At 46.6% G+C, this 21900-nt stretch overlaps 1 protein-coding gene across 2 annotated transcripts in view; it reads right to left on the reverse strand.

Moving 5' to 3' along the window:
* The window catches only part of LOC124199416 (cGMP-inhibited 3',5'-cyclic phosphodiesterase A-like), a 43975-nt gene that overhangs the window by 12953 nt on the left and 9122 nt on the right, over window positions 1-21900 (reverse strand). For both annotated transcript variants that reach the window (XM_046595262.1, XM_046595331.1), the window contains exons 3-4: window positions 10256-10543; window positions 4378-4519 (exon numbers count right to left, since the gene is read on the reverse strand). In XM_046595262.1, coding sequence (XP_046451218.1) covers window positions 4378-4519; window positions 10256-10543 — 430 coding nt within the window. The remainder of the gene's footprint in view (window positions 1-4377; window positions 4520-10255; window positions 10544-21900) is intronic.

Below are 21900 nucleotides of genomic sequence, written 5' to 3' on the forward strand. Positions count from 1 at the left end.
ACAATGCTTGGTGTATACTGTATAGTAAGAAATAAGGGGGGGGGGAGAAAGTATATAGAAGGAGCGAGAGGAAGGTTTCGTCATTCGACCTCTTGCCTTCCATTTCCTCTGTCCGTTACATGCCCATCCGCCCGTTTGTCCTTGCTCTCCTTTTCGTCGGTCGCCAAATCGATATGGACGAGGCTGCACACACGCACTCACACTTACACACATACACACACAAGCAAAGAGCTTATTCAACGGCCGAGATCTTCTTTCATGCCAACGAGTGAATGTGATGGATGAATTGAAGACTATCCACATTTTCGTGCGCAACATCTCTCCCTCTCTCTCTCATTTTCTCTCCGCAACGGGAAAAGAAAAGATGATGAAGCTGCACGTCGCGAACCTAAAGTATATATACACAATGTGGACAGGGCAAAGCTGCTCCTTACTCGGCTCCATTTGGGAATTATTATTATTATTATACAGGACTCGTTTCGTTTTCTTTTTTCCTTTTTCTTTGCTCATCGCCCATCAATTCCCATCCAGCCCCTATAATATGGCCATGCCCCTTGTGGCCCTTTCATCCTCCTCCTCATTTCCATAATGGCCTGGGAGCAGCCAGCATCTTATACGGACGACGAGTTCTACCAGTCGAGTAGAGAGAGAGACCACGCCATGTTTATAATATATATCTATATCGCAGCAGCCTGCAACTATACTCGTGTTATATGCGGACCTACGCACACACTAGAGTCCGTACACACATCTCATCATCAGGGGGATTGTATAACGGGGGGGTTCGTGATGGATGACTCACCTTGACAGTATATCCGTAGATATATACTACTACCCCTTCACTGTATATGCAACATCTCCGGATGTATTGCCTGTCTTCAAGGTCCATAATCATTATCTACTTAAGTTTCTCGTCCCGTATAGACTAGACAGTCTCCCTTGGAGTCAAAATGAAATGGAGAAAAAATAAGATCAAGAGAGCGTAAAAAAGCGAGCGAAACTCTATCGTCGAGAGTGCTAGAGGAGGAGGAAGGAGGCCCGCGCGATTTTTGATTATTCATTGAAAAAGAAACCCTCAAGATTGTCGAGAATCGCCGGCGTCCCTGACGCAAGACGAGATTGACGTCATCGACATTTTGAGCCTGGGTAGAAAAATAAAAAAAAAATCCTTCACTCAAAAAGTCGGAAATTGAGCCGTCACTTCTTGTCGTCATTGCCAATCAGCTGCCGCTTTCTACCGTCAAGACCTGGCGGCTTATTTTCTCCGCGGCTAATAAAACCTGCGAAATGATGGACAGTCAAGTCTGGATGGATATTGGATCGCGAAATAAGGGTCATGTCCGTGTAGAGGCCCGCGACAGCCCCCGAAATTCACAACCACTTATACGACTGATTCCAATTTGAATAAGAGAGCCAAATGGATTCGTCTGAGATGCTGGGAACTCGCAACTTTATTCTTTGACGGTTGCCTTCATGCGACAGTTGAGTATAGCAAAGAGCATTACTCCAGCTCCCAAGAGTCAAATTTCCCGTTTTTCTCGGTATCGGGCCGCCAGCCCGTTTAGACTGCTAACTCTGATCACACGTAAATAGACATAGACATAAGCTTCGTCTTTGGATTGGCTCGCTATTTCGATGCGGATAAAATAACCAGCGCCAGCGCGGAATAGTATATTATCTATAAATGCAGAGCTCTTCGCAGAAGCGTGAATACAATCAACGTTTGACTCCCGGATCCAAGTCGTCGATTCCTTGCGAAGGCGGCGGCCGGGATTTTGATGGCAAGATATCTCTTCCCCGCCCGCCTCTTATTTACATACGCGCGATGGCAGTAACTCAATGTATAGAGAGAATCTATATGGGAAAAGAATTTGAATCGTCTGTGTATAGCTCGGCGCGTAATAAATAGGAGAAGAAAAACAGGCTGGCACCATAATGCACTCCCCTCCATATTTTTATCTGTTTGTGGAATTCAGAGAAACATAATAAAGTGAGCGGGCGTCGCGTCGGAGGAGGAGGAAAAAATGAAAGAAACGAAAAGAAGTTGAGGCGGAATATAAACGCGACGACAAAAACAAAATAAAATGAAATCACGAAAAGAAAACGCGCATCTCAAAATGCGCAGAGAGAAACTCGAGTGGGCGCCTAATAGTTGCGAGCTGGATAAAAAAGAAAAAGTCGAGAGAGAAATGCGAGGGCAATTTCACGCGGCAACTAGGATTGTCGCGGGATTAAATATATAGTACAGGAAGAAGAAGAAAATAAAGAGGCAGACGCACTTGCGTTCACGCCAGAGCGCACGGCCAACGAGCTCCCGCCGATCTACTATTTTGTGGCGCATATACATGCGCTCGTGCTGTTAACCCTTTTTTCTCTTTGCATCTTCTCTTCGTCGTCTTCTTGCTCCTACACGCGCGTTGGTCGTCCTGCTGCAGGGAGCGCCTTTGCCTATTTTATCGTGAGCACTTTGCGCACACAGTCAATGGCGTGCCGAAATGAAGTTATCAAACCCTCCTCGTTGTCAGCCTCGCTTCCTTCTATTCGTCTCTAGTCGTCGACAGCGTCGCTGGCGTCGTCTCTTATATGATCCAAACTCAATAACGATTCTTTTTTTTTTCCCCTCTCATATCCTTCCAATTTCTTTCTTTATTGGCTTCGCCTTTTTCTGATTTTTCGCTTCCCCCGCCTCCCTTCTCTCGAACCGTCGTCCTGGGATGAATTCCGGCTCGTGCCGAAAATTCCGCCGACTTACTTGCCCTGGGTCTCGGGGCGTTTCAAAAATAACGCCAACCCCACGTTCTATACACTTGAGCGTCGAGCAGCACAATTCAACAAAAAAAATTCGTGTGGGTACGACCACGACAAAGCACTGCCGTCGTGTACCGAATGCAAACAGGATGGAATTATGTCTAATAAGCTCAAGTGGAAAGAGAACCTAAGGCGGAGAAGGGGTGAGAGAGAGTCTAAAGAGAAACGAAATTAATTAAATTGAACCCTTCTTTCTCGTCCTACACTCACACGGAAAATTCCAGCTCAAAGTACTATTAGTCAATTGATAAATAATACAGCCCGACTTAATGAACTCGCTGCTACAATGGATGTAGTGAAAGGCCCGACGCGTTTTACCTGGAAATTCAGTTTCGTTTGTATCGGCGGGAGAGTGGAGAGACGCAACCGGATCTCTAAATTTATACGCAACACATGTAATCAAAGTTGGAGGGGAGAAATATAGGTCAATACGGTGAGGAATAGTGGGGGGTCGTCCTCTATTGAATCGGCCAGCGACCGGGCGAGACGAGAAAATTCACTCCATTACATAAAGTATGGGCGATATTTTCTGAAGAGATAACAAGGTTTGAGCAGACGGGAAAAAGACACAATGTGCCGAGGACATGCACAGGGGGATCGGTCATAGTCCCTTCCTCTCTCTTTCTTTCCTATGCTGCTCCGTGCACGATATACGATGACTACCATAGCAGCTCGGCTCCACCATAAAGTCTAGATGTGCGTGAGGATGTAACTGAAGCAGGCAGCAGGCTCTACCAGAGTCGTTTCTCTCTTTACACACCGGGAGGAATATTACATTTTGAATCTGTCGAGCGGGCCAAGGGGCAATATCAGACATATTATAGTCGCCGGTAGGTGGAAAAGAAAAAGAAAAAAGAAAAAGGGAAATGGCAAATAATAAATAAAAGAATAACGGATCAACTACTACACTAACGGCTATGTGCGGTAGGGCTATACGCTTCATCCAGTGGGATTCTCGTTTTTCTTTTTCCTTTTTCTCTTCTTCTATTTACTATTTACTTTGTGCGTCTCGGGCTATATATTATGCAGCAATAACCGGCGACCCGTATGGGAAAAAGAAAAAAAGACCGGCAGCGGGTGCCGTCATGACGCACACCGCACGACGAAATTCTTATCTGGCCATATAATAAGGCCCAGTGTGTGTGTGTGTGGTGTACGGTGTAGACGAGGGGGAAGAGAAAAGACAATATAATATGTATGGCCTACTGTTATTCCTCTATTTCCTAACTTAACACTCTAATATGAAAAGAACGAAAGCGAGCAGGGAGCATCAAAGACAAAACGACCGCAGTCGTTTGGGCTGGACCGGCCGTTGGGGAAGTTGTTGCGGAGAAGGGGAAAAACATTTTGGACGCGTTTAGGACTATACGGCCGTCTAAATAACACATCAACAGCGGGAGCGAAGGATATTATTATCAGGAAAATGGCCCAGTACGTAAGGTGATATAAAAGGCTATTCGCTATATAATACGGGTGTAGCATAAAGAATAGAGTGTGTGAGACCGGGAGTGAGGGGGAAAAATCCGGAACGTGCGTCGTAAGACTTTTTTTTATTTATTTCAAACTTACCTAATCCACTCCTGAAACTAGCGGTGCGCTTCCGGCAAGGCTCCGGCTCAATGGTCGGCATTCCGGTGGCTGATGTCGTCGTTGTCCACGTGCTGGTCGACATCCTCCGCAAGAGATTAGGAGGCACGAAACGTTTTCCTTTCTATCAAAAATAAAACATAAAACAAAAAACGGAGTGAATAAACGGTCACGTTTCACAGGCGACGCGACGACATAACTATAGTAAGTAACTTTTTTTTTCTGACTCGATTCTACCACCGAAATATTTTCAATCAGTAATCAATAAACCAAATGACAGCCTCGGAGAAGTGTTACTACGTGTGTCCCACGTCGGTGCTATTTATTGGTTTATCTGCCCAGTTGAACACTCTTGTGTGTGTGCGTGTGTGTAGACCAGTTCCGTCCACCGGGTTGCTAACAAGTTACACCAACATTGACCGTTAGTGGAACGCGAAAAAGGGCGCGCAAATTGAATTTGGCCAAGGCCAGCGACGCCAGTCAAGTCTGAAACAGCGTCGTCGCACTCTTATACAAAGTGCACACAGAGCGGCCGAGGGGTTTGTATGCACAACTCAACTCGAGAATATCAAAAGAAAAAAAGGAAGAATAAACATTGTTGCTGTCGCTCCTGCGGATTGAAAGCACTTTCGACTCCCCCGTACAAAAGAAACAGGATCGAACGGTCAACAACAGATTCGACAACACAATGGATCAATGGTCCTTTGTATGGTAGGACCTCCTCGTCATGTTTCTATAGTTTTTATCTCCTAAAAATACGACGAATTCAAATCGCATGCGATAAGCCGAGTGTTGCATCACACTCCCGGCCTTGTATTCAACACGACCCAAAAGTAGTTTGATCCAACTGATCTACTCTATAGAAAAACTCTTTTGTTTTGTTTTTTTCTTTCTTAGGGTTCACATAGTCCGCAGCGAAGGGCATCGATTCTAGTCATTAGAAAGTCAATTAAACGAGCGACCAGACTGCAAAATTCGACTACTCGTGTGCTGTGTGCCTTGCCATCATTCAGATGGCACATCCGAGTCCTTGATTTATATTAACAGTTGCTTCTCCAAAGCTGCTGGAGAGAATGCGCGTTGAGGAAATAGAACGGGCGTCCGCCGCTCCGAATCTGAATGCGAGTGAAGACGCACCACGAATCGGCGACTAGCGTCAATATCGATTGATCGGCTCTACAGTGTATAGTATTATACCGTCTACAGTTGTAACGTGGATTAAATCAAGACCACGCCTCTCAAATTCTCTTGTTTTCCATCTTCTCCTCTCCTCCGTTGTCTCCTAGGATTCGGATCAATCTCCCAAGTAAAGATAAAAGAGATCTCCCGTATTATTTATAGAGAGAATACATTGCATACTGTAGTGAGGGCGAGGGGGGAGATGACGAACGGACAGACACACACACAGAGAAAGAAAGAGAAGACCGTGAGAATGGAAACAACTGATGCTTTTTATTTCGATTGTTTATCCTCTAGTCACTCGTTTTTTTTTTCTTTTGTTATACGTGGGTCGCTTCGGCTTTCTTTTATTTGGTCCTTCCAATTCTCCCTTTGTACGTTATTCGCCAGTCAATAAGCGATTCAAAAGATATCGACCAAAATATAATCCGGCGGGATATCGTTTCAAAGGATGAAAAGGAAATAGGAGACACAAACACAAAAAAAACCCACGGCCGGACATTCCCTGTTAGAGCAAACGATTACTCGGTGGAAAAAGGCGTCTTCTTCGTCGGCAAACAGGACATCTAAAGAGAAGGCAATAACGCTGCTGTGCATTGGCCTCAACTTGATATTGGGAAAGGAATCCTAGTCGGCGTCGCTCGATTGGCTTTCATCGCTTTGTGTTTGTTCATTGGCGTTTGATATAAGAGGCAAACACACACATATGATGTTGATGATGATGATGTATGAATACAGATTAGATTCAAAGAATCGCGAGAAAAGGATGTGACAGAGTCAATATCGGAAGGAGGCGACAGACTGGAATTGCCGCGTTGGGATGAGTGCGCCGTTGCCACCGTGAAAACAAAAAAGAAAAAGAAACTGGGCGAAAATTTCGAGGAAACAAATAAGCGAGAACCAACAAGCGTCCCAGGGAAATTCTCGCATGGCGTCTAACATGTCACGCTGGATGCTCGGCAACCGAAGCGACAGGCAGAATAGATCAAAAAGGAAATATCACGGCGGCAGGTGTGTACTCTCGTCTGTTCTATACGTCCTCGTGGAAAATGTCACACACTTCCGCTTCCCGAAAGAAGAAGACGGAATAGTTGGGATAAGACACACAAAAACTGTCGACTGAAGAAAACGAGGCCGTTTCACGCCTCGCTGGGCCACGGGTTTTTACATCAAGCAACTGGCGTCCAACTATTCCAAGATTCGCGTTATGTTTTAACGATATAATCGAGCCCTGTACCATCATCATCAACCGGTGCTGCGAATCTGGTTACAACGATAGAAAAAGTGGCAGAAGCCTGATTCCGCTTCCGTCGCTTACGGAGGGAAATCTATCCATGCGGAAGCAGTGTATAAATATATATATACACACACAGAGTCACGTACACTACCAGGGTTCAGTTCATTCAATGATTCGACTCCTTTTTTTTCCCGTTGCATCATCTCCCGGGCGCTACCCAATTTCCTGTCGATATCGGCCATCTTTCTCCGACTCGCCTAGCTCTCCTTTTGATTCCGCCCCACTCTCCTCTATTATATTCCATGCCGTCTGTGTTCTCCGAACCTGGTGGGCGTTTCCTAATAATATTTGCCTGCTGGCAGACACGATATCTTTTTCTCCGATCGCGTTTCTCGCCTTCTTTTTTCCCCAATAGAGATCTCTATAATACACTCTCGAGCCGGGCTTGTTCTCCTCACCTTTGCTCTCGAATGAACCTCTTGACGGACGTTTCATTTCGACGTCATCGATCCGCGTCTTAGGGGGGACCACCTCCCGAGGAGCGACAAATCAATATGCTCATTCAACATGCGACGTGAAAGGTTTTAAGGGGGAAGGGCCGCTGGCGCTGCCTCTGTCTCGGCGAGCTGTCTATTAAACGGGATCGCAGAGCAGCACTGACCTTTCGCAGAACTCGGCGTGGTGGCTCATCTTTGTCGGCAATCAGTTCAACCGTCATTCATCGTCAATCAACTATTGAATCCTCTTAGCATTTACGTCAGGACAGAGAGAGACAAGAGACCGATGATATCCATTTGCCGGCGGCAATAAAATTACTACAAAGGCAAGCGAGCCAGACAGACAGACAGGATCGGATTTTTTATTTTTTGAGGGGGTGCAGCGATTGAGTTCAGCACGAGCCCACGCGAGAAGGAAGAAAAAAGTCTCAAACGGTCGAAACCGAGCCCAGTAACGTCGCACACACCAATCCAGCCGAGTGTTTTCCAACTGTGTCTACATATATACGGAAGCGTGTCGTTGTAGCGGACACGAAACAAAGCCAAATCCAATGTCGACTCGGATATATACTTTCTTCATCCGCCAAACTCTCCGCTCCGTCGATTGTTCTAGCTCCTACATCAGCCGGCCAATATCGCCCATGCAGTTTCGTCCGACCGTTACAAGTACGGCGCAATCCTCTTTTCCCTTTTCATATCCATTTTCTTCCTCTTGATAGTGCTTGTTTGCTGTCGGCTCCTGCAGCTGAGGGCGGACACAACGACCGCTCGATATATACGCCAGAGAAAGAGAGACGGGAATAAAGAGGCTTGCATTGCCCACGTACGCGCGAATGCCTTGATCACTATTTAGTAATACCCTGCAGCGCACGCTGATGATGATACACGCAGACTCTTTACTATGTATGTATACATATACTACATCCTCCCGTGCAGCAGCTCTGCAGCTCTGCTGGTACATTTCTTTTGTTGTGGTTGTTATTCGGATTATTAGTCCTTTTCTTTTCTTCTTCTCGGGCTTTCACCGACTTTGATTCCCATTTCTTATTCGTATACCTCCCCCCCCCCCCCCCCACAACCGCAAGATGCTAATTGAAGTGCTGAAAGCTTTTGCGTAGAGCCAGCCAGCACCGCGCCCAAGATAAATAGTATCGGCAGCGAGGCAGCCGTTGCTGCACCGCGGGGTAGAAGCGGAGCACAGATCGATGTCTGCGCCTTTTTTTCTTCCGCATTTCTTTTCTTTCTTCTTTCTTTTTCTCGGAGGCCACTTGGGAGGTCATGGGGAAATTTTCATCACGACCGCCGAAAGGGGGGAGTCTTTGATGGACGAGATTTGAACCCGTGGCCGTCTTTTAGGGGCGTTGCTTTTGACAAAAGCCAAAAACCACTAGCATGGAAGACATTCTTTATCTTGACTTGTTGTTGTTCTTCTTCTATTAGCTAGTCTTCTACTCCCACTGGAGTGGGGGCTTGTGTTTGCTTTTGTTTGTCCCGTGTCACTGGCATCGTGCGTATATTTTAGGCGTCCAGCTCAGCGCCAGGCTCATTTGCATCGCAAGACAGCCAAACATCGTGCCTGCCCATCCAGTCGGCTGCGCAGAGGAAAATTCCCTGAAACGCCGACCAGATGACAGGCGAAATGCTCAAAAACCAAATCGTAGAAAAGAAAATCTTCGGTTCATCGAAGGGAGAAAAAACCAACAAAACATGTCGATTGGTTTAACGCTAGTCGGCTAATATGATTTTACTCTAGCGCAAATACGTTTAACACAACTGTTTAATACTTAAGAATCCAATCTCTGCGGAATGAAACCAAGCGGAGGCCGACGACTCTCGATTGATTGCACAGAGAATCCCAGCCACCCACCCCATCCGTTCGCCAGTTGAGCCCACCGGGGAAACCTAGTTCATGAAAGTGATACTAAATTGCTTATGCAAATTGTCTGTGTAGCTGTACATACAGCGCTGCGGATGGAAATTGAAAATAAAAAAATATATGGAAAGGGAGAGAGAACAGATGACATTCTCTTTGAATAATGCAACGACAACTGGAGCAGAGAGGCAAAAGGCTCCGGGCTTGCCGACGACAAGGGACGTTTGCTCTCACTCGAGATCCTGTTTTTGTGGATGGGCGTCAGCTGTGCGACTCTTGAATACCCCCAAGAGCAAGGACCCAATTACCGCCGATCCGGCGAATACAATTCATCACCCAAGTCCATCACCGGTCTTCAAATTTGCTTCAATGAGCTTCTCCCATTCGCTTTTGCCTCCTCCATTTAAGTCTCCATTTCCGCACGAAGTTTGCGGCCTCCCTTGATTCAATTTACAAAAAAAAAATTGTCTCGGCGACTCTTATATAAACTGGATGCGCCACGACGACGCCTTCTGCTTGATGGATGATGTTCGGTCAAAAAGCTTTTGAAGTCAACTAATATAATATCTCCCGTGATTGGAGAAAGAGACGGGGGAGTAGTACGTCAAAATGATTGAAAATGATTTTTACCAGCTCCGTTTTGTCAACGCGCTGCACGGACACAGAGAATCTATACAGGAGAGAGAGAGAGAGAAGAGGCAGAAGCCTGGAGAATAAAATGGGGTCCCCTTCATCCATCGCCGAAAAAAGAGCGATGACGCACGAAGCAAAAAGGGGCTCCTATTCATTCGAGCAGCAGCAGTTGCCTATCTTATTCATCAGCGACGACGACGACGACGACGAGTCAAGGAGGCAGCAGCAGCATTACTGGCTCTCCCAAAAGATTTAAGACGACACAAGGGACGGCCCAATAAGGCCAGTCGCACCGACGATGGATGGTTCGGTTGCGGATAGAGGGGGGAACCAAAAATTTCACTTTTGACATCAACAACTAGACGTCACTGGATGGATACGTGGGCACACACACAGGAGGACTGCTGGTATCTAAGGTTATTTGTTGTTTTTCAATTTTACCTTGGAGAGGTGCTGGAATAGAGATTCGCCCGTGTAGGGGATCTCCTCCGTGTCAGAGGCGTACTGGACGTCCGACAGGGCGACGTGAGGCAACGTGTGGCGCGGTCTCCTGTCCATGATGGGCCCGCCACTCGATTGATGGGGAAGCGGCGGACTCAGCAAACTGGCCAAAGCTTTCAAGCCGCTGGCCAATTGCGGCGGCATCGTCGACGACTCGAGAAGCAAGTCCGTCACCAGGCCGTGAGCCTCGGACAAAAGGGCCACGTCCAATCCCCAAAGAGCCGCACTCTGCTCGCAACAAAAGAAAAAGAAAAATACACAATGGGTAATTAATTTCCGTTCAGTACAACAACAAAAACAACAAACAAAAAAACAACTGACGACAACAACAATGTGTGTTCCGATCAACAGGTGCATCAAGTCTAATCAAGACGATTTATTCCATCACTCGGCGCTGGAAAACAAAAGTCAAAAGACGCAAGTCGTAAATGAAATTCCTTCGCGTTGTTCCGACCTTCTGCGTGTAGCTTAAGCGTAATTGAATTCTTTGCTGCCCGTTGCCAGGGAAGGAGATTAGGACACGGCGACATCTGCGCGATAAGAAATGTCTTCTGCAAGTCTCGGCCAAATCTGTCAAAAATCTCACCTCCGTGTTTTGAACCCAACGTGACGGCTGTATAGGGAGGGGGGGGGGGAGAAAGAACGGACCGGGCGGACGTCACAAACAATTCCAAAAGTGACATTCCTTTTGAATCATGGATCAACAATTTTTCTATTTGCATATGTTGAAATAGGCGAGTCGCCGCGAAATTCCACAGAATCCAATGGCGCCATCGTCTTTTTTTTTCTTATTTTTTTTTATTTTTGTACACACATTTGTTTGTTTTTTATTATTACTGTCATCGTCGTACTTTGGATCGCTGTGTGCTCGCTGCGAGCATTATGCCTTTCCATGATGGCAGGGGCATCCTGTCCCATCAAAAGTCACAGAGAGAAAATGTGCCAGCGCGAAAAAGGCAAGAAAAATGGACAAAATGGGAACGACCCCAATCCTGGCCTGACTGCTCCTAGCGACCAGTCAAGGAGGCTATATAGCCTCAACTCCGGCAATGGCAGCAGCAGCAGCAGCAGCAACTCTTTAATAAAGTTGCCGTATGTACATTGTGGAAAAAGGCCCGACGTCACGCCAAGAGGGGCAATGAATATCACCGAGATTTCGTTTTGTGATTCCGGGCTGTTGTTATATGTGCGCTCTTTTCCATCCCTCTCTCTCTTTGGATGCGCATACATATAAAGTGGAGAGAGGAGCTAGCGCACACAACAGTGCGTCACACAGGTGGTCCCCTGCCGGATTCCCCGCAGTGTCGCCGTCCATTTTTTATGCCGCCGTTGGCATCTGCGACGATTCAGTTTCTATCCTCTGACGTGTCTCTTATCCTCGAATGTATTCATTCACAATGCAGAATAGGTCCCATCCGTTATTTGTGCTCTTCATCTATACAAGTATCGATTCCACCCTCCCAGAAAGAAAAAAAAGTGATGGACAGTTGGCCACCGTTAATTTGGCTATGCCATTCACGGGGCCACGATAATCGAATCAGCGGTGCTGGTGAGTGGAGAAAGAAAATGAAAACAACGACGACCAGTGTAAATACTTTGAGCTGGAAGGGGAAAAAGGAAACCAAACAAAACACGGCAGACAATAAATCGACCCTCAAACAGACTTCCCTTCTTGACCCAATGGCTGAATAATAGAAGCCTTCTCTCTCCAGTCCTTTTAACTTTAATGTCTGCAGCCGGGGCAGTAAAAACCCGCACGTAAACCAAAGTAAGTTTTCCTCATTTTTTTTCTTTTTTCTCTCCTTGGTTTCTCCCTGGCTGGGTAATAATAAAAAAAAAATCGATCCATCCGAGCAATAGATATACGTACACGGACACAACATGTAATATACTACATAGTAGATGTATACGCCGTACGTCGTATATCTTACACCTATATATTTATACATAAATAAATATGCATACAATTTTTTGGGGGGGGAGGATGGGATGTATATTTAGTAGTGGTGTAGTGGCAAAGTCTAGACATATTACGCAGTATATGCCAGGCCGTCGGTTTCTCTCCGCCCGATGGGGATCGAATTATGCACGTCGTGCTGACTCGCATTACTCGGCCAACGCGGGGCTAGAACCATTTGGGAGCCGAGACATTTTCAGCTGATTACCTTCTCTTGGAGAGCTGCAAGACTCTACGCAGTCTCTCACCGCTCTGCTGTAGACGCAGCAGTTGCCCCCGCTATTGTTCTCTCGACTCGCTTAGACTCTCCGCCGTATAACCTCCGTTGTTTAACCTACGCTCTTCTTTGTTCTCGCGACCCTCCAATGAACGCTGTTTCCTTTTCATTACACGTCCATCACGGAGTGTGTGTGGATGTTTACGTACACATCAAGGGCGAGGCACTAGGGGTATTTCTTTTTTCGAATAAAAACTAGCGGCGAATATAACCATACTACGCGAGTAGCAATGTCAACTTTAAGTTGGCAAACGCACGGTGCCATGTTTGGAAATTCTTCTCTTGAATTCGCCAAAAAATACTTATCTAGCGTTAACGTATCAAATGTTTCAAAGTTGAATTGAAATTATAGCAATAAAAAGAAAAATGAAAAAAAAAAGATTGGCAAATTGAACACGCAAGCGTGCCGTTCCTCTTTTGTTGAGAGAGAGGAATGATAGTTTTCCAGCACCTTGCCGTCGAAAATTCGTCAAACTTCTTTCTCCTAGAATTTGGGGGAGATTCAATTGAAGAGAAACTCACGCCGGGAAAAGAAAATGTACGCGCTGAATGTAGTAGGAGAGACAAGAGACAAAGTTTCCCTTCTTTTTGTTTCGCTGTTAGAATGTCTAAGAAGTAAGAGGAATATAGAACAAAGGGAAAAAGGACCCAACCAATGATTCACTAAAGCTTCAAGTTGTCTGCCAATGATGTGTTGGATGGTGTTCGATACATATAAGAAAGGCCAAACGGAATCTAAAGTTTTTAAAGAGAAGGAAAGAAAGATACTACCAGCACCCCTTTTTTTGTGAGTTTCTCTCGAGTCTCAATATCGATCGATTGCAGTTGCTACAACTAATCTCTCCAACTTTGGCCGGATTGTTGTTGTTACTTTGTTTTCTTTTGTATTACTCTTCAATTGACGGACGTCACTTCCATTGAAAGAAAAGTTGATATCAATCATATCTTCTATAAGGAGGAAGCCCTGGACAAATCTTATCCTAAATGTTAGCCAGAAGATCGAAAGAAGAGAAGAAGAAGAAGAAAAGTTGATCTTTTTCACGCTCCGGCCACTCGCTTTGCACCCATCCACCATTGCGACCCTCATCTTAGCGGAGAGACCCAGATCGTTACCCTGTCACTTACGTCGTCTGCTCGCCTGCGCCCTTAGTGGCTGCGGCGATTTCGGCTCTCGACTTTTTGTCTTGTTTATACGTGAAAAAGTGCTTCTAGTTTCGTGTGCTTTACATTTCTGGTGAGGTTAATTCGTCGTGATCCTGTTTTAATCTATTTGGCTGTGCTTCTGCCCCCATCTTGCTAAATATTTCGGTATTTCGCTGGTGTTGTTGTTCCATACCCACTGTACCTGTCACTTACGTAAAGTGCCTGAGGCATTGTCTCGGAGAAGCCTCTTCTCTCTTCGACCGTCCACTTCTAGTCAGATAAAACTCGATGATGCTATACTTAATATCATCCGCAATCTTGGTATCTCGCGTGAACCGGGTATGGGCCTGGGTGTTGTTTACAACTCTCGAGTCAAACGTCCGGGTAAGCGCGGTGTCAGAGCTGGCAAGGCGGCGAGGAGGGCAAGAGCGGCGAAGAAATTCGTGCCCTTTGCTCTCGTTAACGCAAGATCCCTACTCAAGAGGGTTGACGTCATCACTCATCATCTCATTACTTATGATCTGGATTTGCTTGCCGTCACTGAGACCTGGCTCAACGAGCGCCACGGTGACGATGACCTGCTGAACATCTGCCCCACTGGGTTCAGCGCCGTTCACTCCGCCAGACTGGGTGGAAGGAGAGGAGGAGGAGTAGCTCTCATCTACCGTGAATCTTATCGGACCCATGTTGTCTCCTTTGGATACACTGCCACATCATTTGAGTACTTGATGGTTCTTCTCCAGTGCAATTCTACCTGCATCCGTCTCGTTATCGTCTATCGCCCCCCTTCTCAGTCTACGAAATGCAGCGACGGCCAATTCCTGTCGGATTTCTCCGGCTTTCTTCAATTGCTCGTGGTATCCAGCGGCAAGTTGCTAATTGTTGGCGATTTTAACATTCACGTCGACGTGGCGGGAAACTCCACTGCCTGTAAGTTTCTCACCCTTCTTGACTCTTTTGGCCTCTCCCAACACATCCGAGGCATCACTCATCTTGATGGCCACACTCTCGATCTCGTTATCTCGCGTATCTCCGACAACGTCGTCTGTGAATGCATGATATCTGCTTTAATAGAAGATCATTTTGCCATTCATACGCTCATTCGTGCCCATCGGCCTGTGCGCCCACAGAAAAGAATTACGTATCGTGAGCTAGACCGAATTGATGCCGACTGCTTCATGTCTGATTTGCTCAGTCTCTCTCTTTTTACTGATCCATCTGATGACCTCAACATACTGCTTGAACAATACAACGCTGACCTTTCACTACTACTCGACAAACATGCGCCTGAGCGTTCGAAGGTGATAACTGTCCGGCCGGCAAATCCTTGGGTGTCTACAGATGTCTTGGCTATCAGAAGAAGGTGCAGAGCATCGGAACGTCGATGGAGAAATCGGAAGAAAAAGGGTCTAGCACTCGAGATTGACAGGGAGATCGTCCGTAACCTGCTAAAAGAAAAACGCCATCTGCTCAAGAAAGAGAAGTCGTCGTTCCTCAACGAAAAGATCGCGGAGGCTGAGGGAAAAAAGTCACTTTTCAATATCGTCGACTCGTTTCTTCTTAAGAAACCGGGTCTTAAGCTTCCTCGCCATGACTCCCTTCCTGATCTTGTCAGCCGTTTCAGTGATCACTTTCTGAAGAAGGTGACCGATATCAGGGCCAGCCTTGACGACGTTGCTTTTTGCTCCTCTGCCACTGCCACTGCTGATGCTGATGTGTCCATCGACGTCCCCTCTTTCTCTTCGTTTGAATGTGTTTCGGTGTGTGAAATTGCTGCTCTAATTAAAGAATGTCCTTCCAAATCCTCCTCTCGTGATCCGATTCCCACCTCTCTTCTAAAGAAATTTGCAGATGTACTTGCTGTTCCTATTGCCTCTATTGTGAATCTGTCGCTGTCCTCCGGTATTTTGCCTGGTGAAATGAAACTTGCTTTTGTCTCTCCTCTCCTGAAGAAACCGAGCCTCTGTGTGGATGATCTTAATAACTATCGACCTGTATCTCTGCTCTCTTTTCTATCTAAACTTGTCGAGCGTGTGGTTGCCAAGCAACTTTCAAGTCACTTACTGGCCGGTGATCTCTACGTCCCTGTCCAGTCGGCATACAGGCCGAATCATTCAACGGAGACGGCATTGCTCAAGGTTTTTAATGATCTCTTGCTGAGTGTGGATAGTGGTGATGCGGCTGTTTTGGCCCTGCTGGACCAGAGCGCAGCCTTTGATACCATTGACCACTCAATCCTTTTGAGTAGACTCACGTGTCGATTCGGGATTACTGGCTCTGTACTTACCTGGTTTCGGTCATATCTTTACGATCGCTGTCAATCTGTTTCTATCTCTGGAGTAACTTCTGCTGCTGTTTATCTTTCATTCGGCGTGCCCCAAGGATCTGTACTTGGCCCCGTCCTTTTTACTCTGTATAACAGCCCTATCCATTCCATTTCGCTGAAGCACGGTGTGACGGATCACTACTATGCCGACGACGACCAGAAGTATGTTTCATTCCACCTTACCCCTGACTACTCCGAGCAGCGTCGGGCTTTCTCCACACTCTCCGCCTGCGTTGGTGAAACAAAGCAGTGGATGGCAGAAAATCGGATAAAGTTCAATGACTCAAAGTCTGATGCAATCGTCGTGTACTCGAAGACCAGCCGATGTAAACCTGCTGATTTTCCTCTTGCCATTGGTGATGCGTCCATCACTCCGTCCGATTCTGTTCGAAACCTTGGGATCACCATTGATAAGCACTTGACTATGCATCTGCAGATCAACAAGACGTGTAGAAGTGCCTTATTCCACCTCCGTAGGATTGCAAGAATTCGAAAATTCCTCTCACGATCGGCTGCCGTCCAACTGGTCTCCGCATTCGTCCTGTCTCACATTGACTATGGGAATTCTCTTCTCGCCGGACTCCCGTCATCTCGGTTGGAACCTATAAAGAAGGTCTTGTATGCTGCTGCTCGAGTCGTCACCGGAGCCCGACGTCGCGATGCCATGACCCCTCATCTGCGGGAGCTTCACTGGCTGCCAGTCCCTTATCGGGTTGACTTCAAGATCGCGGTGCTGACGTACCGCTGCCTCAATCGTTGTGCTCCTTCCTACTTGTCCAGCCTAATATCGCGCCGTGTAGTCGACGGTCGAGGTGGTCGTGTTCTGAGGTCCTCCGTTGCCCCCTCTGCTCTTTATGATCTTGTTCCGCCTTCGATTCATGTAAAATCTTACGGCAATAGAGCATTTTCTAATTATGCACCTACTGTTTGGAACAAACTCCCTGTGTCTGTTCGCTCAGCCTCTTCTCTTCCTCGCTTTCGTACTGCACTTAAAACTCACTTTTTCTGTATTGCGTATAAATAATTACTTCCCTGCTTCAGTCGTGAGCCAAAAGGCGCCTTTGATCATCTGTGCTTATGTAAAAGTGCGCCTCATAGAAATGCAATATATTATTATTATTATTATTATCGTTAGCTAAACAATGCGCAGACTATGCGCTGATGGCTCCCCTATGACAGGACGGTTTTACGGAGAAGTTTGAAAGAGAAAGAGAGTCCCTTTTAAAAGTCTACAAAGTGTCTGCGTTTGGATTTAACGAACGTCTAAAAGGGGCCAAAAGAATGGAGTGCGATGGTGGTGGTGGTGAGGTCCTCCACATTGCAATATGGCCAAGTAAAAACAATGGGCGCCAAATTTGCCGTTGTCGTTTTCTTAGACAATCAAACGAGAGCCACAAAAGATGATGAGCCTGGAACAAAAGAAATGCATATGGAAAACGGAGAATGTAGATTCCGACATTCAAAAGTCGGGAAAATAAAAAAAAAAGGTGGAATAACTATTCGTGGCTATTTAGACGGGGAAAGAAAGAAGATACGGCAGAAGAGCAGGACGGAATACGATCGAGAGAAATTCAACAAGTTCGCTGCTTCTTTTTCCTTCGCCCATCACAGGACACGATCGTCGACGACCGAGACTTGCTGCTGGCCCCGGTCTGCGCCCATTGGAACAAGACTTTTGGAAGAGAAATCAAAAGTAATGATTTGTTGTAGAGTTGGACGGCGACGGGCGATCGATGGATGCATGGCAGACGTGTATACCTTGATAACAAACGCCTCCTACGCCGGGCACGCACGTACACGCACAATGTACGGAGTGTTGTGTGTTTTTCACGTTGAGGAGGGAATTTTTTTTTTCTTTTTTTTCCCCTCGGCGTTGGATGCCAAGATCCAATCTGCTCCTCGTCCTTGTCCCCGGCATCATCTGTCAACTGACGATCTGTCAACGCCACCATCATTATATAAGCCCAGGTCATCATTATTCTCCTCTTCCGATTTTCTATACTTTTGCCGGCTCGGGTCTCCTACTACAACTAACGCACATTATAAACTGGGGAGCAGGAAGGAAGGAAGAAAAGAAAAAGAGAAGATGGCTAAAGAAACAAGAGGTCTGCCAAAGCCTGCTGCTGCTGCTGGCGCTGCTGATGATGGATATCATTACTCACTGGTGGCCCGGTGAGCCCCTGCTAGAATGTCCAAAAATGAGGACACCAAAAAGAATTGCAAATTCCCGCTCCGCTCTCCGGCTTGGAGAGGGCCGAAGATGGCAGGCAACAACACACTCTCGTCTCATTCGGTTAAGGCAATCACCGCTCAACAACAGCATTTAGAAATCGGATTCGGTAATAATTCAACAAGGACATAAGGCGAAACAAGTCGAGATTATTCGAAAAGCCCATTTGAAAGGTAAATGGGATGATGCCAACTCCAATTTTGGCTTCAAAAAGATGGATGGATTTTTTGGTTTTTTCAAGATGTCATCATCAAGAAAACACAACTGGCTGTGGCTTCACGCAACCCCAACGCGAACTGACGTTCATTATCCTTTTTTTACGATTGCCAGTGGGAGTGAATAATTTCACTTGTGCATCATTCATTGACCCGAAATGCGTCAGAAGGTAATGCAAGAATTGAATATCAACGGTCAGGTCAGGTTCCCTTGGTAACGGCACGCGGTCGAACCGGCGTATCTACGCAATAAAAATAATGGAAGCGACTACGAGCCAGCGTCTACCTCTAAATAACCAAAACTTTGATTTATCGAAAATATTTACTTAAAAAGGGGGGAGAGAACAAGAATGAGCGCAAGCTTTTAGAATCTCAAGTGGGAGGCAGCGGGCACGAATTCCCTCGCAACGAGTGCCGCCCACAATTCGCGGGATATTAATATTATTTAGCTTTACACTAAGCCTGAAACTTGTCCGATTCCCGCTCACACGACATTTTCGATCTACGGGGGGATTAGAGCGTAAGACTTATTACTTGCCAGCTCAGTCGATAATGGATGTTGCGAAGAACCGACTGGCACTACGGAATTGACGACAGATGACTTGAATGATGACGCACACACGTAGTACAATGAATGACGGTTGGCGGATTCGTCAAGAGTCTTATCGGAAAACGAAGAATCTCCACCAAAGTAAAAAGAAAGGGATGAAATCAGAAACTCTTTCTCTTTCTCTCCTCCGTCACGGCGGAGATATAAAAAGATAATAACCGAGTTAATCCTTGCAGCATCCAACTTATTAGGTACGATCAGAGTTTTTCATCAACGCGTTTCTCATCTGCCGGTTGTCGACGACTCTGTTGCTGAACAACTGCGTCGGCCCGGGGAAATCCGATCGATGACAACCGCGCGGAGAGAGAACAGCCAAGCCGCACGGCTAACACTTCTAATGAACCATAAATGCACTACCAGCACACCCGGGATTACACGGTAGCAGTGTGTATGTGTGTGTGTTAGTGTGTGGGCGCACTGTGTGTGAGAAAAGAAGAGCAAATTAATAATAACAGCCGTAGTTGGGAAACAAGTAAACAGCAACCGAACCCCCACATTACGTGCACGTTATTGTTAGTAGCGCCGGATATTGACTACCGGGAAGGTATTCCATTGCACCTTGTCGTGCAATGTAACACTGCGTGCACCAAGGGGGGGGGGGAGCTGGGCTTAAGGCTCAGCCTCCACCTCTGACATTTTGCCGGCCGACGAGGAATTAAAACGAGCTGCTGCTGAGGAGGGAGGGAGGGAGGGACGATATTTATTCATTAAGCTAATCATAGAGCAACCGCCAAACAATTACCAGCCAAAACATGGGAACGCATTTCGTTTCTAAGAGAATAACCATCTAATACGGAACTAATTGTCCACTGGGGAGCAGTAATAATCTAGCTGCTGCTAGCTTCTGCGTGAGCGGACGGCGCATGAAGTGGAATCCCAATCTTCACGGGACCAACCGACGGCAGGAACAATAGCCAGCCACTTTTTTTGGGTGGGGGAGCAGCGGCACAAGTGCTGGGGACGACGGTAATGCAATCTCTTTTCCTCTTGTCCCAATGACGTCATCACAAACTGGACGACGTCCTCTCAAACTCTCGCGTGTTTTTTTCCTGGACGGAAAAATGTCAAAGAGTCGCGCACCATTGCCCAGCCAGTCCGAGATAAAACGAAACAAAAATCTGCCCAAGAGTCACTAACGAGTCAGCCAATAACTCCGGGTCCGTCCCTTTGTATCAACAAAGACGAAGCCTGTCAGCTAAGAGGAGGACAAGCAAACAGTCTGGCCATTTATACTCCAGCTGAACTCAGAGAGACTGTGCTTTCGGTTCCTCTTCTATCATATCACTAGACTCTGAGATTGACTCTTCTCTTTTCGTTTCATCTTCTTCAGACTATCCGACGCCTATTTCAGACTATACTCAAATGCGTTTACTATGTCGCTCAAATTCAATTGGGCTTTTTAAACGACACCCTTTGTTAGTTTTCCGCATGTCTTTTGATGTCCGCGGGATGCGCAACCGATAAAAGCCGGCAAGAAAGACCGGCAGCATTTCTTTTCTCTTTGCGTTTGGCCCGTCCCGAAACTTTTCTTTTTTGTTTTTTTCCCGCTTCCAAAAAATCAAAAAAAGAAAAGTTTTGCAAAAGGAGAATAAGAAAAAAGAAATAGATACTATATGTACGTACGTAATAGCACTAGACTAAATGGAGAAAAGCCTGAAACGGCGCAACTTGGACGGCCAGGATTTATGGCTGGACTCAGCGGAACAGGCGGGCGAGCCGACGGGGTCCGGGACTGGTTAGCGGGTGGGAAAGAAGAGGAGGGAGGGATGTATAGCATAGCAAAGTATCCTACTACTACTTCTACCATGTAGTTATATAGTGTTTCTTTTTCCGGGTTCTCGTCCTGCCTGCCTGCCTGCCTGCCTGCCTGCTGCTACTGGCAGCCATCACACGCTGTGGTCCATCTCGTGCTTTGACGTCATCGCCAGACGCCCGGCCATTCCACCGTTGATGTACGTACGGAGAGAGAGAGAGAGAGAGCATCAGGGAGGTTCCCGACAAAAAAAGTATAAGCAAAGCAATCAAGAGAAGGGAACAAATGGCAAGAGATGTAATCTACCCGCCCGAAACCACGGATGCTATTGCTATGTTGTCTATAGCCCCCGACAGGACGGGCAGCAGGCCATTTCAAATTCTTTCGTCTTCTTCCACTTCTTCCCGGTCGTGATTAATCAAACAAGACAATCCTGCGCCCTCCTCCCCTACAGTAACAGCTGGTGGTTACAACGTTGTTTGCATAGTTGGCGTGAATTTATATATTCACCGTCGGCCCCCCTCTTAATCCCGCCAGGGTTTAAAAGCCTGGCCCCTATTCATTTCATTTTTTTTTCTCATAGGGAGCCTTAATATTTTGAATTGCTTTTTATTGCAAATCCCGCCGGATGAAACGGACGGTTAGCCACCAGCGAAATCGATGTCCCAATCGAAGGAGAGCAGGAAAAAAGGGCAAAAGCTCTTGGACAAGCGGACAGAGAAAAAGGCCGCACGACCGAGAACAAAGAAGCGAACGTTACTGTTGCGTGCACCAAGAGCAGCAAGGAATCGAAATCCGATATACGTGTACGTGATGTGAGTTGCACTGCACCCGTAGTACGTCACCCGGGGGAAAGAAAAAACGAATGAAAGGAAAAGGGGGGTCGGATCAATCGATTGCGCAACTTCTTCTTCTTCTTGTGCACCTTTATTTCTTTCTTTCAATTTAATTTCGGGTGAAATGTCATCCGCCCTGTTTGCACATCGTCACGACGGGGTGAACGAGAACGTCCAAGTGAGTCTGGTAAGCAAAGATTCCGCCGCGATAACCAGCCGTGTGAATGCGTCTGTTGGC

The sequence above is a fragment of the Daphnia pulex genome, chromosome 1 (assembly GCF_021134715.1).
Source record: "Daphnia pulex isolate KAP4 chromosome 1, ASM2113471v1".
Lineage (NCBI taxonomy): Eukaryota > Metazoa > Arthropoda > Branchiopoda > Diplostraca > Daphniidae > Daphnia > Daphnia pulex.